The 21,391-nt window shown below is 55.6% G+C and overlaps 1 protein-coding gene across 3 annotated transcripts in view; it reads left to right on the top strand.

Moving 5' to 3' along the window:
* Positions 1-21,391, top strand: part of PLCG1 (phospholipase C gamma 1) — a 36,433-nt gene that overhangs the window by 1,529 nt on the left and 13,513 nt on the right. For all 3 annotated transcript variants that reach the window (XM_074317279.1, XM_074317280.1, XM_019749049.2), the window contains exons 3-5: positions 19,271-19,423; positions 19,533-19,626; positions 19,793-19,840. In XM_074317279.1, coding sequence (XP_074173380.1) covers positions 19,271-19,423; positions 19,533-19,626; positions 19,793-19,840 — 295 coding nt within the window. The remainder of the gene's footprint in view (positions 1-19,270; positions 19,424-19,532; positions 19,627-19,792; positions 19,841-21,391) is intronic.

Here is a 21,391-nt window from a genome sequence, read left to right as displayed (position 1 = left end):
TGCTGCTTTTGTCCTGAAGCTGAATTTTGGAGGTCTGTGTGGGTGGGCAGACACCCAAAGCCAGGGCAGGGACTCTTGGTAAAGATCCAGGCTCCCCTTTCCCTTGGAAGCTCAGTCTCAACAGCTTGGCCCCAGAAAGGCCAGCTTCAGTGCCTTGGAGTCAGATACTCTTTTCATGAGCAGGCAGCCAGTTTGGGGTCTAGCCCTTTGTGTCCTGTGGCTGTAGGGAGCCAGGAGCAACTACTCTTGATTTCTTACCTCTGTCTGAGTTGGGAGGAGGGAGTTGGGGATTTTGAAAAAAACCCAGATCTCTCATTGTTATTCCACTTAGCACATGCCTGTGCTGTGGCCGGATGGGCACCCAGCTCTGCCCTGCATTCCCCCGCCTCCAAGTGTGAGAGATGATGTGTCACAACCCCAGGCTGTAGGTTGCTTCCTGCAAGGACCGTCCCCCCCAACCCCCTCCAGAGACAGGTGTCAGAGCCAGGCTCAGAACTCAGTCCATGTATAGGAGGGTGGTCGGGAACTGACACCCCCAAGGGAAGGTCCTACAGACTTCCTTGATCATGCTATATATGCATGTAGATGGGTGAGGAGATTGGGAGGAAGGAAGACCTTGTGGTAAGGCAGCCATCCTCAACTACAAACTCCAGATCTGACACAGCTGATGACCTTAGAAATGGCAGCTGTCTTCCTCCATCTCCATGCCCCCATTGGCCCTGTCTGCCATTGCAAGAAAATGTTAGTGATTTGAGAGACTGGATTTCAAAGTGGAGGAAGTACAGACACTGCAGAAAGCTGAGATAGTCCTGGGGACGTCACCCACATATCAGAGTCCAGACACAGCCCCTTTCCTGCTTCTGTGGTGATCCCTATGCTGTGCTTAAATGGGGTCCCTGGCTGGAGGTTCCCAGATAGAGATCTCCTGGGTAACAACAGGCTGCGTTTCAAACCATGCATGTGACCAGCAGGTAGTAAGTGCAGCACAGTGGTTGGAGGCAGAGCTCGATTTGAGGCCTGTGTATTAGTTGTGTGTCCCCCAGTTACTTATCTTCTCCTAGCCTTAGTTTTCATCTGTAAAGTAGGAATAATAACATATCCGCTATATGTGGTTGCTCTGGGGATTAAATGAGAAAATTGATGTGAAAACATCTAGCACAGTGCCTGACACATGATAAATGCTTAATAAATGTGAGCTGTTGTTAATAATAACAATAACAGATTATGACTGCCCTCCTAGACCCTGGACTGTGAATATTGTGGAGGGGGAGCGTGGGTGTAGGAGAGTCTGAGAGTGCAGGAAGGGAGGAGGATGGGAACTGAGTTCACATTTCACTTAGATCACTACCCGGAAAAGGGTAGGAAATGGGTTTTTTTTTCCCCAACCCATCTACCTACCCACCCGCCTACCATGTAGAATAGTGTGTAAATATGTGGAGATTTGCACATCTGACACCTGATTTTCTTGTTTGTAAGTTGGGGCCTGAACAGAAGAGGTGTGGAGAGGGAAGGATTTAGTCCATGGTGTCACAGGTCTTTGGGGGATGGACGCAGAAATGCAGAGGACCTGATGACCCCAGCCCCCAAGGGTGGGGCAGCCAGAGAGGTGCATATGCAATGATCTTACTAGTCAGCTGGGATTTGAGAGACCTGGAGCACAGGTAAAGAGTGTAGAAGGCCTGGCCCTTTGATTTTGGAGGCCCGATTGAAAGAGTCTCGGTAACAAGGTTAGTAGGCTACTGTGTTTCCCCAAAAATAAGACTTAGCCAGACCATCAGCTCTAATGCGTATTTTGGAACAAAAATTAATGTGAGACTCAGTCTTATTTTAATATAAGACCAAGTATAATATAATATAATATAATATAATATAATATAATATAATATAATACCTGGTCTTATTAATTTTTGCTCCAAAAGACGCATTAGAACAGATGGTCCAGCTAGGTCTCATTTTGGGGGAATCACGGCAGTAGATGCCTGTGTAGAGTTCAGATTGTGCAAATGGAGCCCCCCACTGAAACTGGCCCACTTCTGCCCATTCATGCCCCTTGTTGGTGGGTTCTAACTCCTGAAGCCCCACTCTGCAAGCTCTGAGGAAGGTTGGGCTGCCAGCTGGGTCCCCTGCCACCTGGCCTCTTGCCCAGGTGCCTGGCCTTTTCCTGCTGGCCCTGCCAGGGTACCATGCAGTGCCTGTAGCCGGGCCAAAGAGAGAGAGAGACACTTGTGCTACCCTCATGGTGCCCGTGGCCCTGAAGGAAAGATGGTGTATGTAGTTCAGGAAAGTGCACAGCACTCATGTGTGAGACCTGTTCCCTCTCACTACCACTTGTGAAGTAGGCCTGCTGGTGTCTAGAGTGGTAGTTTGGCTTAGAAGGGGGGTGGGGAAATGCTTTGGTACCAGTTGTCGTAGTGGTATGACAGGAACCACTATTTTTTTTTTTTTTTCAGATACTGACATAAGTGAATGTAAAGCAATTATAGACTTCCTGCTGAGTGCTACAAAGGCTTTTCATCATGTTTTCTTGGCTGATCCTCACAAGGGCCCTGGGGGGTAGTCCAGAGTAGCATCCCATTTTACAGATGAGGAAATGGAAATCCAGGGAGTGAATTATGTCACGGGTCACAGTGCTGGTGTGGGACAGTCATGCTGGCTGGCCAATCCCAGGAGGCTCTAAGCCTTGGGGTTGTGCTGCGAGTGGGCCTCAGGCCCGTTGCTCCTCTGAGGAGAAACCTTTGTGCTCAGACTGTACAGTACAGACAGCCTCAGCCTCCCTAGACTCTGGCGCCGCGCTTTTCCTTCTGGTGCCTCTTGGGATGAGATGGTTCAGTCAAAGGTCATTGTGGGCAGGGGCCCAGGTGGAGGGTCCATGGAGGGCTCTGCATGCCAGCCACACACCGGGGATTTTGAAGCCCTAGGCTTTCTTTTTGATTCTTCTGTAGATTCTCTTCTAGATGCTAGGCCCCCTGAGGTGGAGAATGAAAACAGGTCCTTACCCTCAGGGAGACAATTCCAAGTGGTGCCTCTGATGACCAGGGGTGGGAGTGGCCGAAGAAAGCACAGCACGTGGACAAGGTAGTCAGGCTCAGAGAGAAGGTGAGGTTGGGACCTGGGGGCTTTACCCCTCTGGCTGGCAGGCTGGTGAGGAGACAGACCACGAGGCCTGTTCTCAGGGCAGCAGGCGGCTGTCATCAGGGATTTTCTTTGTACTGGCTGCTCCCAGTGGGAGAGGGGCAAGAACACATGTCAGGCTCTCCAGAGCTAGCCATCCCTGCCTGTGTGTTTCCTGTCTGACTATACGTAGTTTTTTCCAGGGGAAGTCAGACCTCTTAGTGTTTCCTCAGCACCCCAGGTTTGCCCTGATGTGTGGGTTTCAGACCAGGCCTGCCAGGACCCCCCGTCCATCTGGGGCTCTCTCTTTCCTGTGAACCTCGGAAAGGGGTCTGCAGCACAGATGACTGGAGGAGCTGAGTGCACGCAGCATTGGGACCCCCAATACCCCAATACTGTGTGTGTACATACACAGATGCACAGGCTTGAGTCACTGGTTAGAGATCGTGGCCACCAGCCTTGTTTTAGGGTAGCCCCTTGGAATGAGGGGCATGTATTTGTTCAATAAGTAGTGTTTGAAGACGTCCTGTTTGCCCACTGAGGGTTCAAAAGATAAATAAAACATGATCTGTGCCATTGAGGAACTGCCAGGCCCTTGGAGGAGACAGACTTGGGAACATGTAATTATAATCCCATGTGTTACATACCAGGATAAAGGTCTGTACTGAGAGCGCTGGGAGTGCAGAGGAACAAGCTTTGCTTAGCGAGTTGGGATTGAGAGGAGAGAGCCAGGAGAGGTGAGCTGGGCGCTGGGCCTTGAATGATTGGGAAACTGTGGCTGAGGGGCGGGGTGGGGGTCGCTGCAGGGGTCTGCAATGTGTGGAGTGTGGTGGAGATGAGGCTGGGACTGGCTGGTGGCAGCTTAGGGAGGGCCCCCGTGTGCCCTGCTCACGGGCTACACTCCATCCTGTGGACAGTGAGTGTCAGCAGTGGCTACATTGGGACCATGTCGTGTGTTTGGGAGAGGTTGAGGAGGGAGACCGGTGAGTTGCAGTTTGCAGGAGAGAGCTGACAAGCAGGGCAAGACCTCCTCGCTGTGGGAGGGTGCGGACGCAGTGGTGGTGGAGGGGTGGGGTTGGGTCTGGCGGGATGGCGGTACAGGTAAACTGTGCTGCTCCACTTACACGTGGATTTTAACGATAGATTGGATCCACAGCTGGGAACCTACGGATGTGGAGGGCTGACTGCATTGTTCTGGGCCATTTTATATAAGGGACCTGAGCATCTGCAGGTTTTGGTATCTGGAGGGGTCCTAGAACCAATCCCCTGCAGATACTAAGGGTCGACTGGAAAGTCAGAAGTTAGGCACGGATTTTGGACTGCAGGGGGCGAGGTGGCGCAGTGCCCCTGTCATTGTTCAAGGGTCAACTAGTTTAGCATGTGGGCTCTGAACTTGAACTTCTTAGGTTAAAAATCCTGTTCTGCAACTTGCTCTGTGACCTTGAGTATGTGACTTGCCCTCTCTGGGCTCCTCATTTATAAAAGGGGGATAGGTACAAACTACATTTGTCTCATGAGGATTTTGTGAGGATTTGATGAGAATCTGTGTAAAGTGCCTTACACTGAGCGTAGCACAGTGTCCGTGGGAGCTCTGACGAGGAGGAAGATGAGGTCCCAGGAGGACCTGATAGCAGAAGGGCGCAAACACCCCTGTTATATGAGGGGGCTGCTGGCTGGCCACCAAGCCCTTTGATTCAAGAGACAAGGAGGCCCACCCATCTTCTCCCTTGAAGCTCTCAGCCACCCCTCTGTTGTCAGGATTGGTTCCCACAGCTGCCTTTTGCAGGATGACAGGGCACTTGACTGGAAGTATCTGCTTTGGTGTTGTAGGAAGGTAACAGACTGGTCTATTTCGGAGTGCCTAGGCCACAGAAATGCTCTCTGAGCACCCTGGTATGAGAACTCCGTCTTCCAGGAAGTGTTTTAATGCCACCGCCTCAGAGTGGCAGGGCCTGCCTCTGCCCCTACTGTCACCCTCCGTGTCAGTCTTCATTAACTAATGGCATCTCTTCCCACTCTGTGCTCTTTTCCTCTGGGACGTGGCTTCAAGGCGGCCAGAGATGGATAATGTCGAAAGGCCTGCTATTAGGACTTTTTCCCTTCTCCACTCCCTCTCTGAGAACTGGAGATGTCCGTGGGGACTTTGAGGAGAGTTCTAGGAGAAATCGGGGTGGGATGGGGCAGAGGAACGTTCTGGTGCTCCTTGAGTGCTTTGTTCAGAGAAGCATGGCGCCTGTATTTCCCTGGGGGGCATCTTTGAGAGCAGCGTGGTGACAGGTGACAAGACTCTAGGCAAAGCAGAGCCAAGGGTGAGGCGTGACCTCCAGCAGCGGTTGGTAATTGGGCTGCAGTGACCAGAGATTTGAGGGTAGAGTCAGTCAGATTTGGGTTCGAGCCTCAGCTTTTCCTGTGACCTTGGGCAAGTAACTTTAACCTATCTGAAACGAATCTTTAGCTGTAAAAATAATTCCTTCCTCACAGAGCTGTATACTAACAATAGTCAAATGAGAGTAAGAGATTTTATATGTGACATCAGCACAGCATTTGGCACCTGTGGGCGCTTAATAAGTATTTGTTTCCTTTGGTCTCACCTTAATTAATGACAGAGCTCCAGTGCCACCCCCAAGCTTGGCCACCAGTGCTGCCCTGACAGCTTAGGCTGGAAGTCTGTTTCCTTCTTGTTTTCTTTGTTCCCTCCTCGAGTCTGTACACAGAGGCCTGGGGCATGAGAAAAATCTGGGTATTTGAATAGTGTGTTGGAGTTCATGGAGTATTTTCTCATCTATTGTGTTGTTTGAGCTCTACCACAGTTCCGTGAATCGAGGTGGGCAAGAGTGATTAGCCCTGTCTTACAGATGAGGAAACCAAGGCCCCACGGGTAAGGTCACACAGCAAGCTCATGGCAGTGAACTCGACCAGAGCCTGGCATTTCTGATTCTCACTACAATATTCAGCTCATTCTTCCACTCTGGAGAAAATGACAATAATATGGACTCTTCTGTAGGACCAGAGTTTTGGTACTGTTTTCTTTCACGTGGACATTGCTGTCTGATCTCTACCCTTGCCCTCCAGGTTTCTGTCTGTGGACAAACTGGACTGACTCAGTGCTTCCGTCTAGAGCCTCTGCTGCCCTTGTCTTGCTACAGTACCCTCATCAAGCTTCTTTCCCACACTCCTATCGGGGTGGGGGGTAGGAGCAGCTGGTTTGAGGTGGAGGAACAGAGGAGCCTCATCTGACTTGCTCTCACTGGCTCATGACAACAGCTGTACCCAAGTCTCTGCCAGGGAACCGGGCACCTGGGGCGCCATGCTCTAGGAGCTCCGAGAAGGGCCTTCCCAGGACCCCTGCAGACAAGCTCCCACGCCTGCCTTCATCCTCGTGCTCCTTTAGTTGTCTCTGACTTATTGTGGGCCGAGCTGCTGTGTAGGGCCTGCTGAACTGGACGTGATTACTCTAACTTCTGGCTTGTTCAGTAGAGCTCTAGCCTGGTGTGCTTTCCGTATCACCAGAGCTATTCTTTCCTTAAAAAAGAAAAAAGCCAGCTCTCTTGGGCCTCTGTGGCATACTGAACAAGTGAGACACCACTTGTGATTCCCTGGCTTGGGACGACAGCATTTGCTAATGTGCCAAGCACTGTGGAGCCCAGTAGCAAACATAAAGTTTAAGGTAGATGCAGCCAGAAAGGACGTAAACAGCCAGGGAGTAAAAATAATTCTGGGGCCTGGGGAGTGCTGTGAAGGAAACAAGCCAGAGGCTGCTGTGTCTGCCAGGAGAGGGGAGGGTGTGCCGTGGTAGGTAACGCACGACCCCACATTTCAGTGGCTGACGACCACCAAGGCTCATTTCTCTCTTTAGCTACATGTGCATGTCCACGGTGAGCCAGTCCTCTGTCCCTGGAGAGTGGCCTCAGTGGCTCTTGGTTAGCCCTCTGGCGCAGAGCCTGAACACTGGGCAGAATAGGCTGGAGAGGGATTCGGAGAATGGCGACTGGGAGGAATTGATTTCTGTGACTTGGGCCAAGGCGCAGTGAGGCAGAGGACGTGGCTATCTATGTGGGTCAAGAGGCTGCTTTGGCTGGGGTCTTTGAAGAGGTGTCTTGTGTTCAGACTTTGAGGTATAGCTGTGCCCTTGCCTGTCATTTGCCTATACTCACCCCGACGCTCATGCCCTCATTTGAGCTGCTCTGGAGCCTAGTCTGTTATGGCCACAGCTCCTGCTGTCACCCCACAGTAAGACCCTCTCATCACAGCTCCCTAGAGCTCCTTTGCGGGTGTGCTGAGGCCTCGGAGTAGGGAATGCCCGCATCCCCCAGAGAAGAGGGAACGTGGTGTGAGAAGGTGGTGGTCCCCGAATACTCTGGTGTTTGGGGTGGGGCAGTAAGGAAAGTGGAGTTAGTTGCTTTGGGGGCCACTGTGGTCCCAGGTGGTGGGGCTCTGAGAGCCTCTGCTTGCATTCAGGGCTCAGTTCTTCATGTCCCCCCTCACTCCTTGCAGGACTAGTTCCTTTTGCGGTGGCGCTTGGCCAGCCTTTGAGAGGCTGCAGTGCCGTGTGCCGAGGCACAAGTCCTAGCTCTCCCCACTCGTCACCTCCTAGGAACCGGGCCCCTCCTGGGGGAAGCAGGGAGGGCTCCTTTCTATAGCCCACATGTACGCTTTGTGTATAGGCTCTGCTGCTTCCTTCCGGGCCCTTCCCGGTGTTGGCGTTTGGCCCTGGCTTCAGCGAGACTCAGGATGCAGAATAAACAGGGCGGGACTTTCTCTTGCAGAAGACTAGCATCTCCTTTGCTGAGCCCAGGCCTGGCACAGAAGGCTGGGGTTAGGAAGCAAGAAAAGGAGGTGACCAGTCCTTGATCCTGGGGAGCTTGTGACCTGGGACATGGAGAAAACCATGAAAGCCAGGGCTGGCAGGAGACTGTTGTGCCTAAGGTGCTGCAGGCTGAGGGTCCACATCTGTAGCAGCCCATCCTGCCCCTGTTGGCTCCCTCCCCTACTGGCTAGCATGCCCCTGTTGGTTAGAGGATGTATGCAAAGGCTGTGAGGGGCCTGGGAGCCAGGCGTGGGCATGGTGAAGAGTGGGCGGTCTGAGCACAGCTCCGGCCCTGGCAGCAAACAACTGACCCGTCTGGTGAGGGTTTGGGCTACAGCGTTTGACCGCTTGTTTGTGTGAGATCTAATTCTAACTCATGGGGGTGGGATGTTCGCTTTGAGGTTGGCTTCCTGTTTTCTTGGACACCTGGGGACATGGCTGAGCTGACATGGCCTGAGGGAAGTGGCTGTTTAAGGGCTGTCCCCAGGTCACAGTGTCCCTGGCTTGGCCCTGCCCGTGGGGGGCGTAGGGCATTGACAACACTGGCCCTGCCTGTGGGGGTGTGGGGGTGTGGTGGGAGAGCTTAACCCCATGGGATTGAGGGACTTCAGCTCCGGCCCAACGTGTTCACAGAGCGGCTCACCCCAGGTGAGGGGAGCAGTGGCCACAGGGCCCAAAGGCTTCTCAGTCCTCTCAGGGGCAGGAGGTCATCTGGGAGGTTGGGCAGCGACAAGGGCAGGGGGTGGTGGGTCCCCCTGAGGCTCCGCAGACCACGTCCCCTTATTCCACTTGTTTGGAAGTAGTGCTCTTCCTACCCAGCAGGAAGTGAGTATCAGATGCCTGTGTTCGCTTGTCGGTTCTTAATGGGGACTGTGGCTTTTCTTGGGACTCTTGGAGTACTCAGCCAGGAGGTTAGAAACGGGAGCTTGTGTCACTTGGCCAGGGATTTTCCTCAGGGTCTCTTGAGGCCAGCAGTGAAATCCATAGAGCGTGCTCTCCAGTGAGAACAGAATGTCTGGTGCCTGGACTGCTGTGTCCAGGACGTCCATGTCCCTGGCCTGAGAACGGGCCCTCCTTGGATGGGTGCGTCTCTGCAGGCTGGGGTGGGAGGCGGAAGGCAGCTGTCCTAGGATGTGTGCTGGCGCAGGGGGAGGCGAGAAGCTATCTGAAGAGGGGAGAATGAGGGAATTCAAATCAGGAAGGGAAGTCCCAAGGCAGCCATCCCTCTCAGTAGGGGAGGCCATCTCTAAGAATCAGGGCTTCCCAGGGAGGGAGGCAGTGAGTGAGTGAGTTCCCTATCACCTCAGAGTGAGGTCAGAGTCTAGACATGCACCGGGCCTTGCCTCCCCAGGAAGCAAAAGGACAAGGAGAGTGGCTTGGCGTGGGCTGGCATGGCCCACAGGGAATGTGGCCAGAAGCTGAGGAGAGGCTGGGCCAGGCGGTTCTAAAACGGGAGAGGCTGGTCGGGTGTCGGCAGAGGGTGTCTCTTCCGCCTGCTGGCCACTGACTCGATGCCTCTTTTCATTACTTAGAATGTCTCCAGCCTCCTAGTCAGGGTTCACTGTGTTGGGGTTTAAGGGCTGGCCCCACAGCTCAACGCCCCCCCGCCCCAGAGGGAGCAGCTCCTGCGGTGGCAGTAACACGGAAACCAAAGAGCCGGGGCTGGGGTGGTGAGAAGGCATGGGGCCCAGCGAGCTCCACAAGGGGAGGCCTCTGCTGTCCCCACACTTCAGCCCCCCGTCAGAGGCCCCTGGTGTTTCCTTGGGGGAGGGAGGCCCCGGGTTTTTCTTTCCAACTCCTGGTTCCTGCTGGGCTCTGGAGACCTGAAGCTGCGGGCAGCGTCTGTACTCAAGGAGCTTACACTCCGGTGCGGGTGCTGCCTGCAGTCAGATGGCCTTAGATGCGCAGCCGGTTCCCGCTCAGCGCCAGCTATGGCCTATGGCCGGGAACAACAAAGCCAGTAGGGTTTGTTCAAAGATTAGATGGGGGGGGGGGAGGACGGAGATGTTAAGGATGATTCTAAAGTCTCTAGTTCCTGTTTGGAGGAGCTGCTGTTAGCTGGCCCAAGAGATGTGGCAAGAGGCCTGGGTTTCAGTGGGAGAAGACAGTATTTGGTTTTGAAGGGTTGACCCCGAGGTGGTTTTGAGCTGAACAGATGCCAAGCTGGAGATGGCAAGTAGGCAACTGGATTGAAGAGTCTGAAGCTTAAGCGTCAAGGACGAGGCTAGAGCTGTGTTTGTGAGGCAGTTGAAGCTGTGCGTGTGGATTACACTGGCTAGGGAGACGGTAGAGCACAGGAGAGGAGAGGGCCTTGGCCTGGGCCTTGTGGGGGCTAATGTGTAATGGGGATAGGCGTGGGCCCAAGGGGTAGCAGGAAAACCCGAGAGCTTGTGAGGAAGAAGTGAAGGGCAGAGCTTCACGCAAGACGGAGGGTGTGGTCGACCTTGTTGATTGCTCTGAGGGTCAGGAAAGAGGATAAGAAGTAACCTGTGCTCATTATTCTGGTTCTCCAGGTGGCCTGAATGTACTATGGGGGGCATATCATGGGACCTTTCTAGATCCTGGACACCTCGGACCCAGTGCTGCTGGGCCCTCAGCCCCTCTGCTGTAGCGGGGGGACTGGCGGACACCGGCCATCTAGAACTGGGGCAGCAGCAGCCTGCAGGGGAGGCAGAGGTCAGAGTGCATAGGACCTCTGTCCCGGAGGCGGACCTGTGGGCGGCCTGCAGTCATCTAAGTTCAAGCAGAAAAATTGGGGCAAGCCCCTCTCCTTGTTGCGACTTCCACTTACTGTGGCATCGAAGGCGGGTATAGGCCACTCTTCCCTCCCTTCTCATCCACGAAACTGAACAAACGCCCTTGTTCCCCAAACAACCAAACTGCTGCATCCAGGCTTTGGCTTCTGTGGTCCCCTTTGCCTGGTGTGGGCAAGTCAGCCCTCCAGCCCTGCCTCCTGTGGCGCAGTCCGAGACTTCCCAAGTGGAACTGCTCACTTTCTCCACGCTCTCAGCACCACAGACACGTATTGCCCTGTTGTTCCACTCTTGGCACGACCTCCTAGTTATCTGCTTCCCCATCTGTTTCCTCCACCGCTCAGGGGCTTTCTCAGGGGCAGGAACTCCAGTGCCTTCTGGATCTCTGCTTAGCCAGGACCCCGCTCAGGGCTTGACACGGACGGGTGGATGCCTAATACATGTTTGATGGGGTGATGGAATTAATGCATAACCCTGATCGACACCTGCTCAGCCCTCTCCCAGCTTGAGTTTTCTGGGTGGGTGGAGCCTTCTGTCCCTTCCTTCTTTTGGGGCCTCGCCATGCTTTTCCCATCTCCAAAGTGGGTGGGCTTAGTCTAGCGTCCTAGCGAAGAGGGCTGCCTGCCTGGAAGGTGTAAAGGCTCACAGGGCCTGCCCTGCTTCTCACATACCCTTGTCAAGGATGGTGGCTGCAGTGGGGCCACTGCAGAGGGTCGCAGTTCTGCCATGAACTGCATGTGAGCATGATGAGATCGTTTGGAGCCTCTATTTCCTCATCTCTCCAAAGAGGAGATTCCTCTAGAATCTAGACTGTAGATGACTCACCACGTACTGGTGAGGAGCCTTCACAGCTGTGACCTGAAGCACTTAGCCAGGAGGGGTGCAGGGTCCCAGGTAGGAGGAGCCACAGACCTACATCCAGCTGACTGAAGGGCCTTTTCCTGTTTATCAAGGTGGGAGAGGGGCCGGATGCAGAGTCCGGCCTGGCTGCTCTTCTTGGTCAGGTGTTTGGGGGACAACAGCTGACGAAATCCCAGCTGGGGATAGACGCTGAGCTCTGACCTTGGTATACCTAGACTCCAGGGTTTGGCCAGGGTTTCCCTGTATGCATCCTGGAAAGGGCCCTGTTCCTCTCTCCCCGCTTGGTCTGGTTTGAAGGCAGCTGCCATCCAGGAATGGGAAGGAGCTAAGCATCAGCCTCACTGGGTCTCCGAGCCTGGACCCTCATCTGTCAAATGGAGGAGGATAGCTGCCCACCCCTCTGCTTTTGCCTTCCTCTGGTGGGAGCTGGGAGCTGCTCCTGGCTGTTTCTGTAGGAAGGTCGGAGGGGAAGAGTTACAGCCTCAGAACATAGAGGAGAATGGAGAGGGAGGGGAGGCTGATTCCTCCCAGAGGCCTTGGGCAGCAGGCAGCCAGCGTGGAAACTGCTGACCCGCCCGTGCCCCGGGCTGGTGCTGCATCAGGCTCCTGCTCATGGTGCCCAGCTTCTGTCTGTGTCTCCTCTTCCTCCACCTCCTGCCTTTGCCTCTGTCGAGGCTGCATGCTCCTGGCTGGGACAGACACCCTCGGGGCCCAAGCCCCTTTGCCTTGGGCTCCCTGTGAAGCGGGCTGTGCGTACAGTGCCTGCCCCACCCTGGCTGCACTGTGCAGGAACCTGTGTGTAGAAGTGGCAGAGGTGCAGGGCTGGGGATTGGCCGGATGGCAGTCGCTTCCCCTTGGGGCTTCCTTATTCCATCTCAACATCCTCTGGGGGAGATGGCTCAGCTCCATTTGTGCTCCCTCAGGCCCTGGGGATGTTGTTGAGTTGAAGGATGGGGGGCCTGGAAATGGCCCATCTGTTTGTGCAGGCTGTGCGTGGAGAGGGTGACTGCTGAGATCATTGCTGGGAAGATCTGCACACCTCTCTGCCTCCTGGGACCCACTCCTCTGAATCTCCTGGTGGCCTTGGCTTAGAGCCAGGAAGGGCGTGGCACTCAGGGAGCCCTGCCTCTTCTACTGTAACGTCTCTCCAAAGCCCCAGTAGCTCCCCATGGTTCCCCCTGGCTGCAGGAACCGTGCAGGACCTCCCACTGTTTGCAGATTGCACTGGTCCCCATGTTCCACTGCTGTGCCTGGTCCTTTTCTCTGTCCCCGTGGTCGCCTCACTGACCAGTGTATTTGCATATTTGTTGTAGCTCCTCAGCCGTTGTTCCCCACTGCACCACTTCTTCCATCCCTGGTACCATGTGCGAGCCCCTCTGGTCCTCGCTGCCACTTTTAGGTAGCAGCTCTGGGTGTAAGTCACATGTGTTCATTCCTGCTCCTGAACACCCTAAACATTTGAGGCTTCCCCACGCCCTGGGTGGGGTACGGAGGGAAGAGTCCGAAGAGGTTTCCTCCTTGGGGAGCTCACAGGCCAGTGGCCTGGACACAGAAAGCGCTGGACGGTGTGACGAGAGTCCTGCAGCACACGTATGCCACTGGCTGGGCCTGATGGAGAGGCAAGAGAGAGAAGGGGGCCCTGGCGTGTGCAAAGGCAGGAAGGAGGGCTGGGAGCCCTGGGGGCTGGGGGATCTGGGTGTTTACATCCCACAGGTGGGGGCACTGAAAACCCCCGAGCGAAGGGGCCTGTCTAGGTAGTACTTACTTACCTCTCTCAAGCTGTTGAGATTTTGGAAAGACCTTTCATATTTATCATGAGTTGCAGTTTTTTTTAAGTTTCAAAATGTATTTACATGCATTACATATGAATATTTTCTATTGTAGTTTACGTCAGTTAACTTATAATCACTTTACTTTGTAAAGGGAAAACTCTTAAGAGAAACATTTTGGTAAAAGCACGTTTCATGTCCAGAAGTTTGTGATACATGCCATTTCCTTTTTTGTTGTTGTGATGGTGGTGGTGGTTTTCTTGGCCATATCTTCATTTGGGGGTTTTAATTTTCAGTATGTCCTCCTGCCCCTTTCTGTAAAATCACTTTTGTATTTCTCACCTTGTTGACATCTCACAGTAGCCCAGCGGAGGAGGTACCAGGAGTGGTGATCCCGTTTGGCAGATGAGGAAAGTGAGGCTCAAAGGTGCCGCCTCCTCCCCAGCTGCCAGTGCTTTTGCTCACGGTTCTTTTCTGTATGTCTTCCTTGCTTGATGGGTGGTTAATGGTCCAGCAGGTGTGGGGGACTTCTACCTGTGTAGGGCCATTTGGAAAGTGGCTTCGTTGAGGGCAATAGATGCTGAGACACGGGCTCCTGACCAAGAAGCTTGGGTCTAATGTAGGGTCTTAGATTTAATGCATGGGCTCCCTCTCCCGCTCCCAGGGCCCTCCGTGGTCAGGGTAAAGCCGTGTTTCTACTCCCAGGGCAGGATTGGCTGGCTCTCTTTGGCTGTGCTCATTAAGGAACCCTGAGAAGGTCTTGGTGCCGCCCTTGCTGCCTTTTTCTCTTCCCTGGGATTCTCGTCGTCCTGGGACTCGGCCTGGTCAATAGGAATGCTGCCCCTAGGTGCATCCCTGCAGGGGCTGCCTGATGCGCTGGGCAGGAGGGGGGCTGATGGGGGCCTCATAGCTCGGCCTGATGTTTGGGAGGAGTGGGGAGTAGCATTCCAAGACAGAAAGCAGCCCTCCCTTCAGAGGGGCTGAGCACAGGCCAATCCTCTTCCCCCTTCCCAGGCTCCAGACTGGCTGCCTGCCAGTTTGTCCCCTCCACAGTACCCTTTCCTCCCCCACCCAAGGCAGTGGTGCTGTCCTGGGGTGGGGGCCTGTGCTCCCGCAGAGGCAGGTTCTAAGCTGGCCCTGAGAGCAGCAGTGCCCTTTGCTGCTGTCTAGCTGTACAGCTCCCAGAGCGCTTGGGATCAGTTCTGTGGCTCAGATGAGGAAACTGAGGCTCCTAGAGAGAAAGTGACTGCCATTACAGGTATGTCCGGAAGGCAGTTGCTCTTAGGTCTGCATGACCAGGGAGGGCACTCTGCTGTAACTGCTGGTCTCTGGTCTCTGTGGTCTCAGGCAAGGAGTCTGTCCCGGGGTCAAGAGAGGAGAGGAGGGAGGGTCTCTGTGCCTGGCCATGCATCCTGCCTTAGAGCTTAGGGCTGGCCCCTGCTGCCAGGCAGAGAGCCCATTTCCTTCTGCATAAAGACCACCCCAAAATCCAGTTGGAGGCTGGGTGCCGTCAGGACAGGCCAAGGCTGACGTCTCCCCTGCGGCTCTGCATGTGCAGGGTTTTCGACAGGTCCATCCTCACTGCAGCTTTCCCTTTATCCATGACCCACCAGAGGGGAGAGCTGACTTGCTCAAGACCCCAGTTATGCTCTGGGAAACAGGATTCAAAACTTGATCTTTGTGATTTCATACCTGTTAGTCTCCATTCTGGTACCCACTGGTGTGAGGTGGTGAGAAGCACATGCCTCAGATTGTTGGGGGGGGTGCCCGTGGGGGCTGCGCTTGTGGCAGGCGGCTGCTGCAGGCTCAGGCAGTGGCTTCTGGCCTAGAGCACGTCTGTGTGCACTGATCTGAACTCAGCCCCTGGAATCCCACACCTGTCCACGGGGTTCCATTCCTGCCAGGCCCCTTTCTGAGCTGGGAACTGGCCACTTGGATTCCTTTCCTTGGGCCGAGACAGCTGTGGCCCAGCTCGACTCTCCTAGGTTTCGGTTTGCCCCCAGTTGTCTCCCCTGCCGCCAGCTTACGTAGGACAGGTGTTTCTGGCACTAGGCACACAACACAGGCAGGGGACAGACTCCTGCAGACTTCACTGAGACCAGTGGTCCCTGGCAGGGCGCTGACTGCATTCCTGGGAGGTAGAAGGAATTGCCAGTTGACTGATGGGGAAACTGAGGCTGAATGACTGAGGGACTGCCCAGGGCCGCATAATGTAAGACCTCTGTGGTTTGTCTCTGTTAGGCCTGGGCAACCTTTAGGAAAGGGATGGTTAGCCAGGCTTCCCAACGGAGTGGGAGGAGGCAGGCCACCACCAGGACCCTCATTCTTCTGCCCAGGGCACCGGGCAGCCTGGTCTATGAGCAGGTCCCTAGCCCTAAGAGCTGGCATGGGATGCCAGGGCCTAGCCCAGGCGCAGGTGGCCCCTCATTACCCCAAAGCCTCTCAAGGAGGGCTAGTCTCTATCTCTTCATGAGCATTTGTGGGTGATTAAATGCCTGGGGCTGAGTCCCCCTCGTTACCCAGGCAGCTTATCTTGCAACTGTGTACCATGGCCATGCTGGGATGGTGACACCCATGCCATTCCTGAAGCCTGGGCAGCCTTCGTGGCCCCCAGGGCTTGGTCCATGGAGGAACTGAGCACGCCAGGGCTGCTGATGGGCTGAGCTGGCTGTTATGCTGACAGGACCCCAGGCCCTCTCGGCTTGGGGTGACCTTGGGGATGAGCCTTTGGCATCAACGAAAGCCCTGCACTCCCTGCACATCAAGCTGGCCTGGCCACAGGAACCCTCTTTGGGGGATCCTGCCCTTGCCTCAGAGAGCCCCCCTTTTAGCCCCCGTCTCCAGCCTAGCAAAGACCTCAGTCCCTTTGGCTTTTCTTTTACCTATTGTTCCCCTGAATGCTGTTCTCCCATGGTTTCTAAGTGAGGGTGAAACAGGGTTATGGGTCTCTGGGAATAGGATGCTACTCTCCTGCTCCTCTGAGCACTTCTCCCTTCCCCGGGAGGGTCTCTCTTTCTGCCCTTCCTGTCCCACTGCAGACCATGCTGGGTGGTCAGCCTCCCCCGCCCCCACAACAAGGCCAAGGCCATGCCTGTCCCAGGCGTCTCCTTCCCATGATGGCAATCCCTGGGGGACCAGGCCTGGCTCTGTCAGGAAAAGGGGACCCTGCCCTATTTGTTCTGAGAGGCAAGAAAATGGGGGTGGGGTGGGTAGGAGGTCGCATAGGATGTGGCTTTTAAGAATAGTAGAGTCTCACTCTGGTGTCACGTCCTTTTCAGCCTGCTGTTGGCTTGATGGACTTGGAGGGCATCGGGGCCAGGCTGGCACCTCCCTATGGGGGACGTAAAGGGACCAGGTAGCCAGCAGGAGCTTGGGAGACTCGCCACCTGGCCTGGAGCTGCCCTGTGTCTGCCTGGTCCCTGTCTTGGAAAGGAGGCTGTCTACTCCCAGCCTGGTCTCGGGGGAAATGTGCCCAGGAGCACAGGCCACACCAGAGCCTCCCCTAGGACCTGCTGGCAGTGTGTTGGGCGCGTGCACACCTGGGGGGTGGCTGCCTGCGGCCGGGCAGCAGCCTTACTGCCCCTCCAGCCGCCTGCTGAGTGGTGGCCATGTTGTGGCCTATCTCTAATGACAGCACGGGGTGGGGGGTGGGCAGGGATGGCTGGGAGGAAGTCCCCCCCTCCCCGGGCTATGGACCACGAAGGTCGTGGCCTATAAGCGTTTGTGTGTGTGAGTTGTGTGCCTGTGTGAGATGTGGGAGGGGGTGACAGCAGCTCTGCACCGGAAAAGCATGCTGGTTTCTGTTTAAAGAGCAGAGTTTGTGGTTATTCTGCAGTTTCTCATCTGGGCATTTCCCCTGTTCAGCTCCTCCTTCCATCCTTGGAGACTGTCTTTCCAGGCTGGGTCTTTGTGACTCAGTTTCCCCCCTCCCTATTTCCACCTGAGTATAACTCCCCATTTTTACAACTCCACTCCCAGTTTGTTGCCCCCCCCGCCCCCCCACCCATGTGCCTGCCCTTTTCATTTGTTCACTGTCATTGAGCAAGCCCTGGAAGGGCTGTGCCTGGCCTGGCGGGGTGAGGCATGTATACACATGTAGTGCCTCTCGCTGTCAAGGGCGTGACGACTGCAGGAGGTGCTTCCCCGCTGGGTTGTTGGTAGAATTGGAGTCCAGGAGGTAGATTGTCCCGGCTCAGGAGCAGGATGAAATGGGGAACAGGGAGTACTGCCTGTTCTTGCCATTGATCCAGCTTAGTTTGTGTGGAGCAGAGGAGATGGGAGGACGGAAGCTGGGGGACTAAGCCCCATCATAAAGGGCTTGGAAGGCCAGAAAAGGCACATGTCTCCTTAGTGAGCAACCTAGGGTGGGATCTGAACAATGTTCTATAAAGATTCGGAAGACTCCGGAAGGATGGCTGACTGGGGGGCAGGGCAGCCGGCAGGAGAGTTGGGGCTTTCAGCTGGACAGCCAGACCCAAGTGCAGTGAAGCAGGCCCAGTAGGACCAGTAATATGTGGTGGGGGAGCTGGAGTTGGGGCCAGAAGCCATGCTGCTGCTCAAGGCGGGATGGATGGGACACAGCTGCAGCCAGAAGGACAGGAAGGGAACCTGGGGTTTTGGGCCCCTTTGGACATTCCAGCCAGTCTGGTGTGCAGTTTGGGCTGGGAGGGCCCCTGGGGTGGAGGCTGCCCAGGCAGCAACCTGGCACTGCTCCTGGCTCCAAATCTTCCGGGCTGGTCTGAGATGAGCGCATTTGGAAAGAGGCTCTCGAGCTAAGGGAGTGCTCAGATAGAGTTGTCTCTGTGGCTAAGCCAGGCTTCTTCCGTTTCACTTTTCCCTAACTCTCTCTTTATCCTGCCTGGAAAGTCTGCCTTCTGTCCAGAGTCCCAGCCAGCACCAGAGGAGAGAGTGAGTGGCCCTGTGGCTGGGGCAGCCCTCTCCGGGCCTGGTTCAGAACTGTGTGCCTGAGTAGACTTCCCACCATGCTGCTGCAGGGCCCGGGCTGGGCTCTTTGGCTGTTAGGACTCGTGGTCTTACCAACACCCTTATGACGCTGCTGTTGCTTACTTGTGTTCACAGACGGAGTGGGGTCAGTGTGGTTGTCACTCTGCTGAGGTCACATAGCAGTGACCTGAGCTGGGGTTCTACTCCAGGCATGCTCGCCCCAGAACCCGGGCATGGTTTTTCTACCACCCCGCCTTCTGGAGAAATTCAATCAAGCCCTTTGCTCTACAGATGGTAGAACCGAGACCAAGGAGTCAGATGAGTGACTTTGCATCATCTCTGGAGTTAGCGGGCGAGGCAGGTGTCTGCCACTCAGCCCTAAGTGCTCCCCACGCTGTGTGTACTCTGTGAGGGCAGGGGCGTGTGCAGGCCTTTGGCAGCCAGGACGGGAAACATCCCAGGGACAGCCGCTGCCTCAGGGGGCTAGGCCTCTTGCTGAGACTTGCTTGCGGATGACTTCAGGGAGGGGGTCATTTCCGGGGTGCACCAGTCCTCAGGGCCTCATCCCTGTTTCCTCCCAGGGATCCTGAGACTCAGCCATTTGGGCCTGCCCCCCCAACCCTCCTTCAGGACCGAATGATTTGGTTTGTGTATTTTGTGTCAGGAAATTTTCCTTCCAGAACAGCCTGGGGTCCCCATTTCTCTTTCTAGAAAGAGTGCAGCTTTTTTTCAAGTCAAAGTGACCTGCCTGTGTCGTCAGCGACGGGAGGTACACTGGTCAGAGCTCGCTGCTTCCCCAGACCTCTCAGCTTTTAGCAGAGGTCTATGCTTAGGGCAGCCCGGCTCTTTTTGGTCACCCAGTGGGACTGTGAGTGGTCTTTGCTCTGCCCCTTGAGAGGGGTCTCTCTTTGCGGTCCCTCCCTAAGGGAGAGTGTGGGAATGAGTGAGGAAACCAGGCTGCCCTCGCTTCGGTGCTGAGTCTCGGGTACCCCAGCCTGACCTTGGCCACTTCTCTACCTTCCTAGTTGACATTCGTGAAATCAAAGAGATCCGCCCAGGGAAAACCTCACGGGACTTTGATCGCTACCAAGAGGACCCTGCTTTCCGACCGGACCAGTCACACTGCTTTGTCATCCTGTATGGAATGGAATTCCGTCTGAAGACCCTGAGTCTGCAAGGTGAGGGTCAAGGGACAGGAGGCAGGGGAGTGAAGGGGCGTGTCCCCCGGGTCTCCAACTCAGCGGGAGGTGTGTGCCCTCTGCTCAGCCGTTCATCCCTCACTCATAGCTACATCTGAGGATGAAGTGAACATGTGGATAAAGGGCTTGACGTGGCTGATGGAGGATACACTGCAGGCGGCCACCCCCTTGCAGATCGAAAGGTAAGAACCACCTCTGACCCTGTGGGTAGGATTGGGGGTATTGAGGTCTAGGGAGCAGGGGCAGGGCAGCAAGCTTCTGTGTGCCCAGACACTGCATGCTGACCACCTCCGCAGGCCGGGCCCTGGCTGGAGAAATGGCCCTCACTGTAGGCTTCTGTCCCCACAGGTGGCTGCGGAAGCAGTTCTACTCTGTGGATCGGAATCGCGAGGACCGGTAGGTGCTGAGCAGGGTGAGCTGGGGCGTCCACGGCAGTAGCCACGCCTCCGAGGGAGGACCCGGGGCCCTGCTTGAAGGGGGCTAGAGGAGGGCACGTGGCTCTGGCACAGTAGCTTCCCGCAGAAAGCCCTGTGGCCACAGTGCAAGCTGGCGTGAGAGGCTGTGTGCCCTGCCACCGTAGGGAGAGGCAGGAAGCACAGAACTGGCTGTGTGTCCTAGAAAGAGGGTCAGGGTGCCTTTTAGTGCATGTGGCGGGGGTACCTTGAAGCTCCTGGATTTGAAGACATGGAGTAACAACCAGGGGCCAAGGAGAGACGGGGGACAGACCGGTCCTGGGAAGGACCTTGGGCTGTGCTGTGAAAGAGACAGACGGCCTGCCAGAGAGGTGTGACGTGACCTGACTGCAGTGACGCGGATTGCTGGCGCCAGGAGACAATGGGGCGGAGCAGAGCCAGGGAGCCCAGTTAAGAAGTAACTTCAGCATTCCAGTGGGAGCTGAGAGGGTTTGGGTCAGCGTGGGGGCAGTAGGAAGCGTTGGACTTGGGCTGTACTGTGTTTCAAAGATGGAGCCCAGTAGCATTTCTTAACAGATTGATTTTGGGGTGTGAGTGAAAGAGAGGAGTCAAGGATGACAGCTTTTTGGCTTGAGCATCTGGAAGGTGGAGCTGCTGATGACTGGAGCAGTACATTTCGGGGAACTTAGGAGTCCACTTGGAGCGCGTTAAGTTTTATGATGCCCTTAGAGGTCCAGGTGGAGGCGTACATTGAGTAGGCGGGTGGGTAGATGTAGTTCAGGGCAGAAGGGCAGGTGGAGATGCTACCTGGGGAGCATTTAGATGATACGAAAGGCCATGAGGCTGGGGGTGGGTGCAGCAAGAAAAGGGAAGGGGGCTGCAGGTTGACTGCAGGCTACTTGGATGCTGGGTACTGCCTGCCAGGCTGCTGGGCAGGAGACGGGGGCTCCCACCCTCCCTTCCCTGGCACCACCTTCCAGAAGAGAAAGCCTTTCCCCCCATTTTTTCCATCCTGTTGCTTGGCCCAGCAGGACCCCACATCCTGGGCAGGGCACCTCCGGGGGGCAGGGGACACAGGAGTCCTTGTCAGACTCCCAGAAAGTGCCCCGTCTCCAGCAGTGGTATTTGGCTGAGAGTGGCGTCCCCCTCCCCCCCCAATGCCCGTGCTGAGGCCTGAACTCCCAGCGTCCCAGGGGCCGTGGGTACCGTCTCTGCAGAGCTGCCCCTTGCAGAGAGCTTGAGTGAGCCGTGCAGGAGCAGCAGATGGGCCGGTTGCCACCGCGGAGAGCTGGGGGGCTGGGGCTGTGGGCTTGAGCATTGCTGGTGGGGGCGCCTGAGATGGGCTCCCCTCCCGCACGTCCGACCTCATTTATTAAGCCTTCCTTGCCACAACCATGGGCTTTTCTTTGCTCAGATGAGGAAACTGAGGCCCAGAGAAAGGAAGGGGCTTCTCAGGCAGCCTTGCCCTCGGGTCCCGGAGTAGTCTTGTTTACCTGTCCAGCCCCAGGTGGTGGGCTTAGCTTGTGGGTCAGAG

This window comes from Rhinolophus sinicus, linkage group LG13, assembly GCF_036562045.2.
Source record: "Rhinolophus sinicus isolate RSC01 linkage group LG13, ASM3656204v1, whole genome shotgun sequence".
NCBI lineage: Eukaryota > Metazoa > Chordata > Mammalia > Chiroptera > Rhinolophidae > Rhinolophus > Rhinolophus sinicus.
This window is presented reverse-complemented; position numbering and strand designations above follow the sequence as displayed.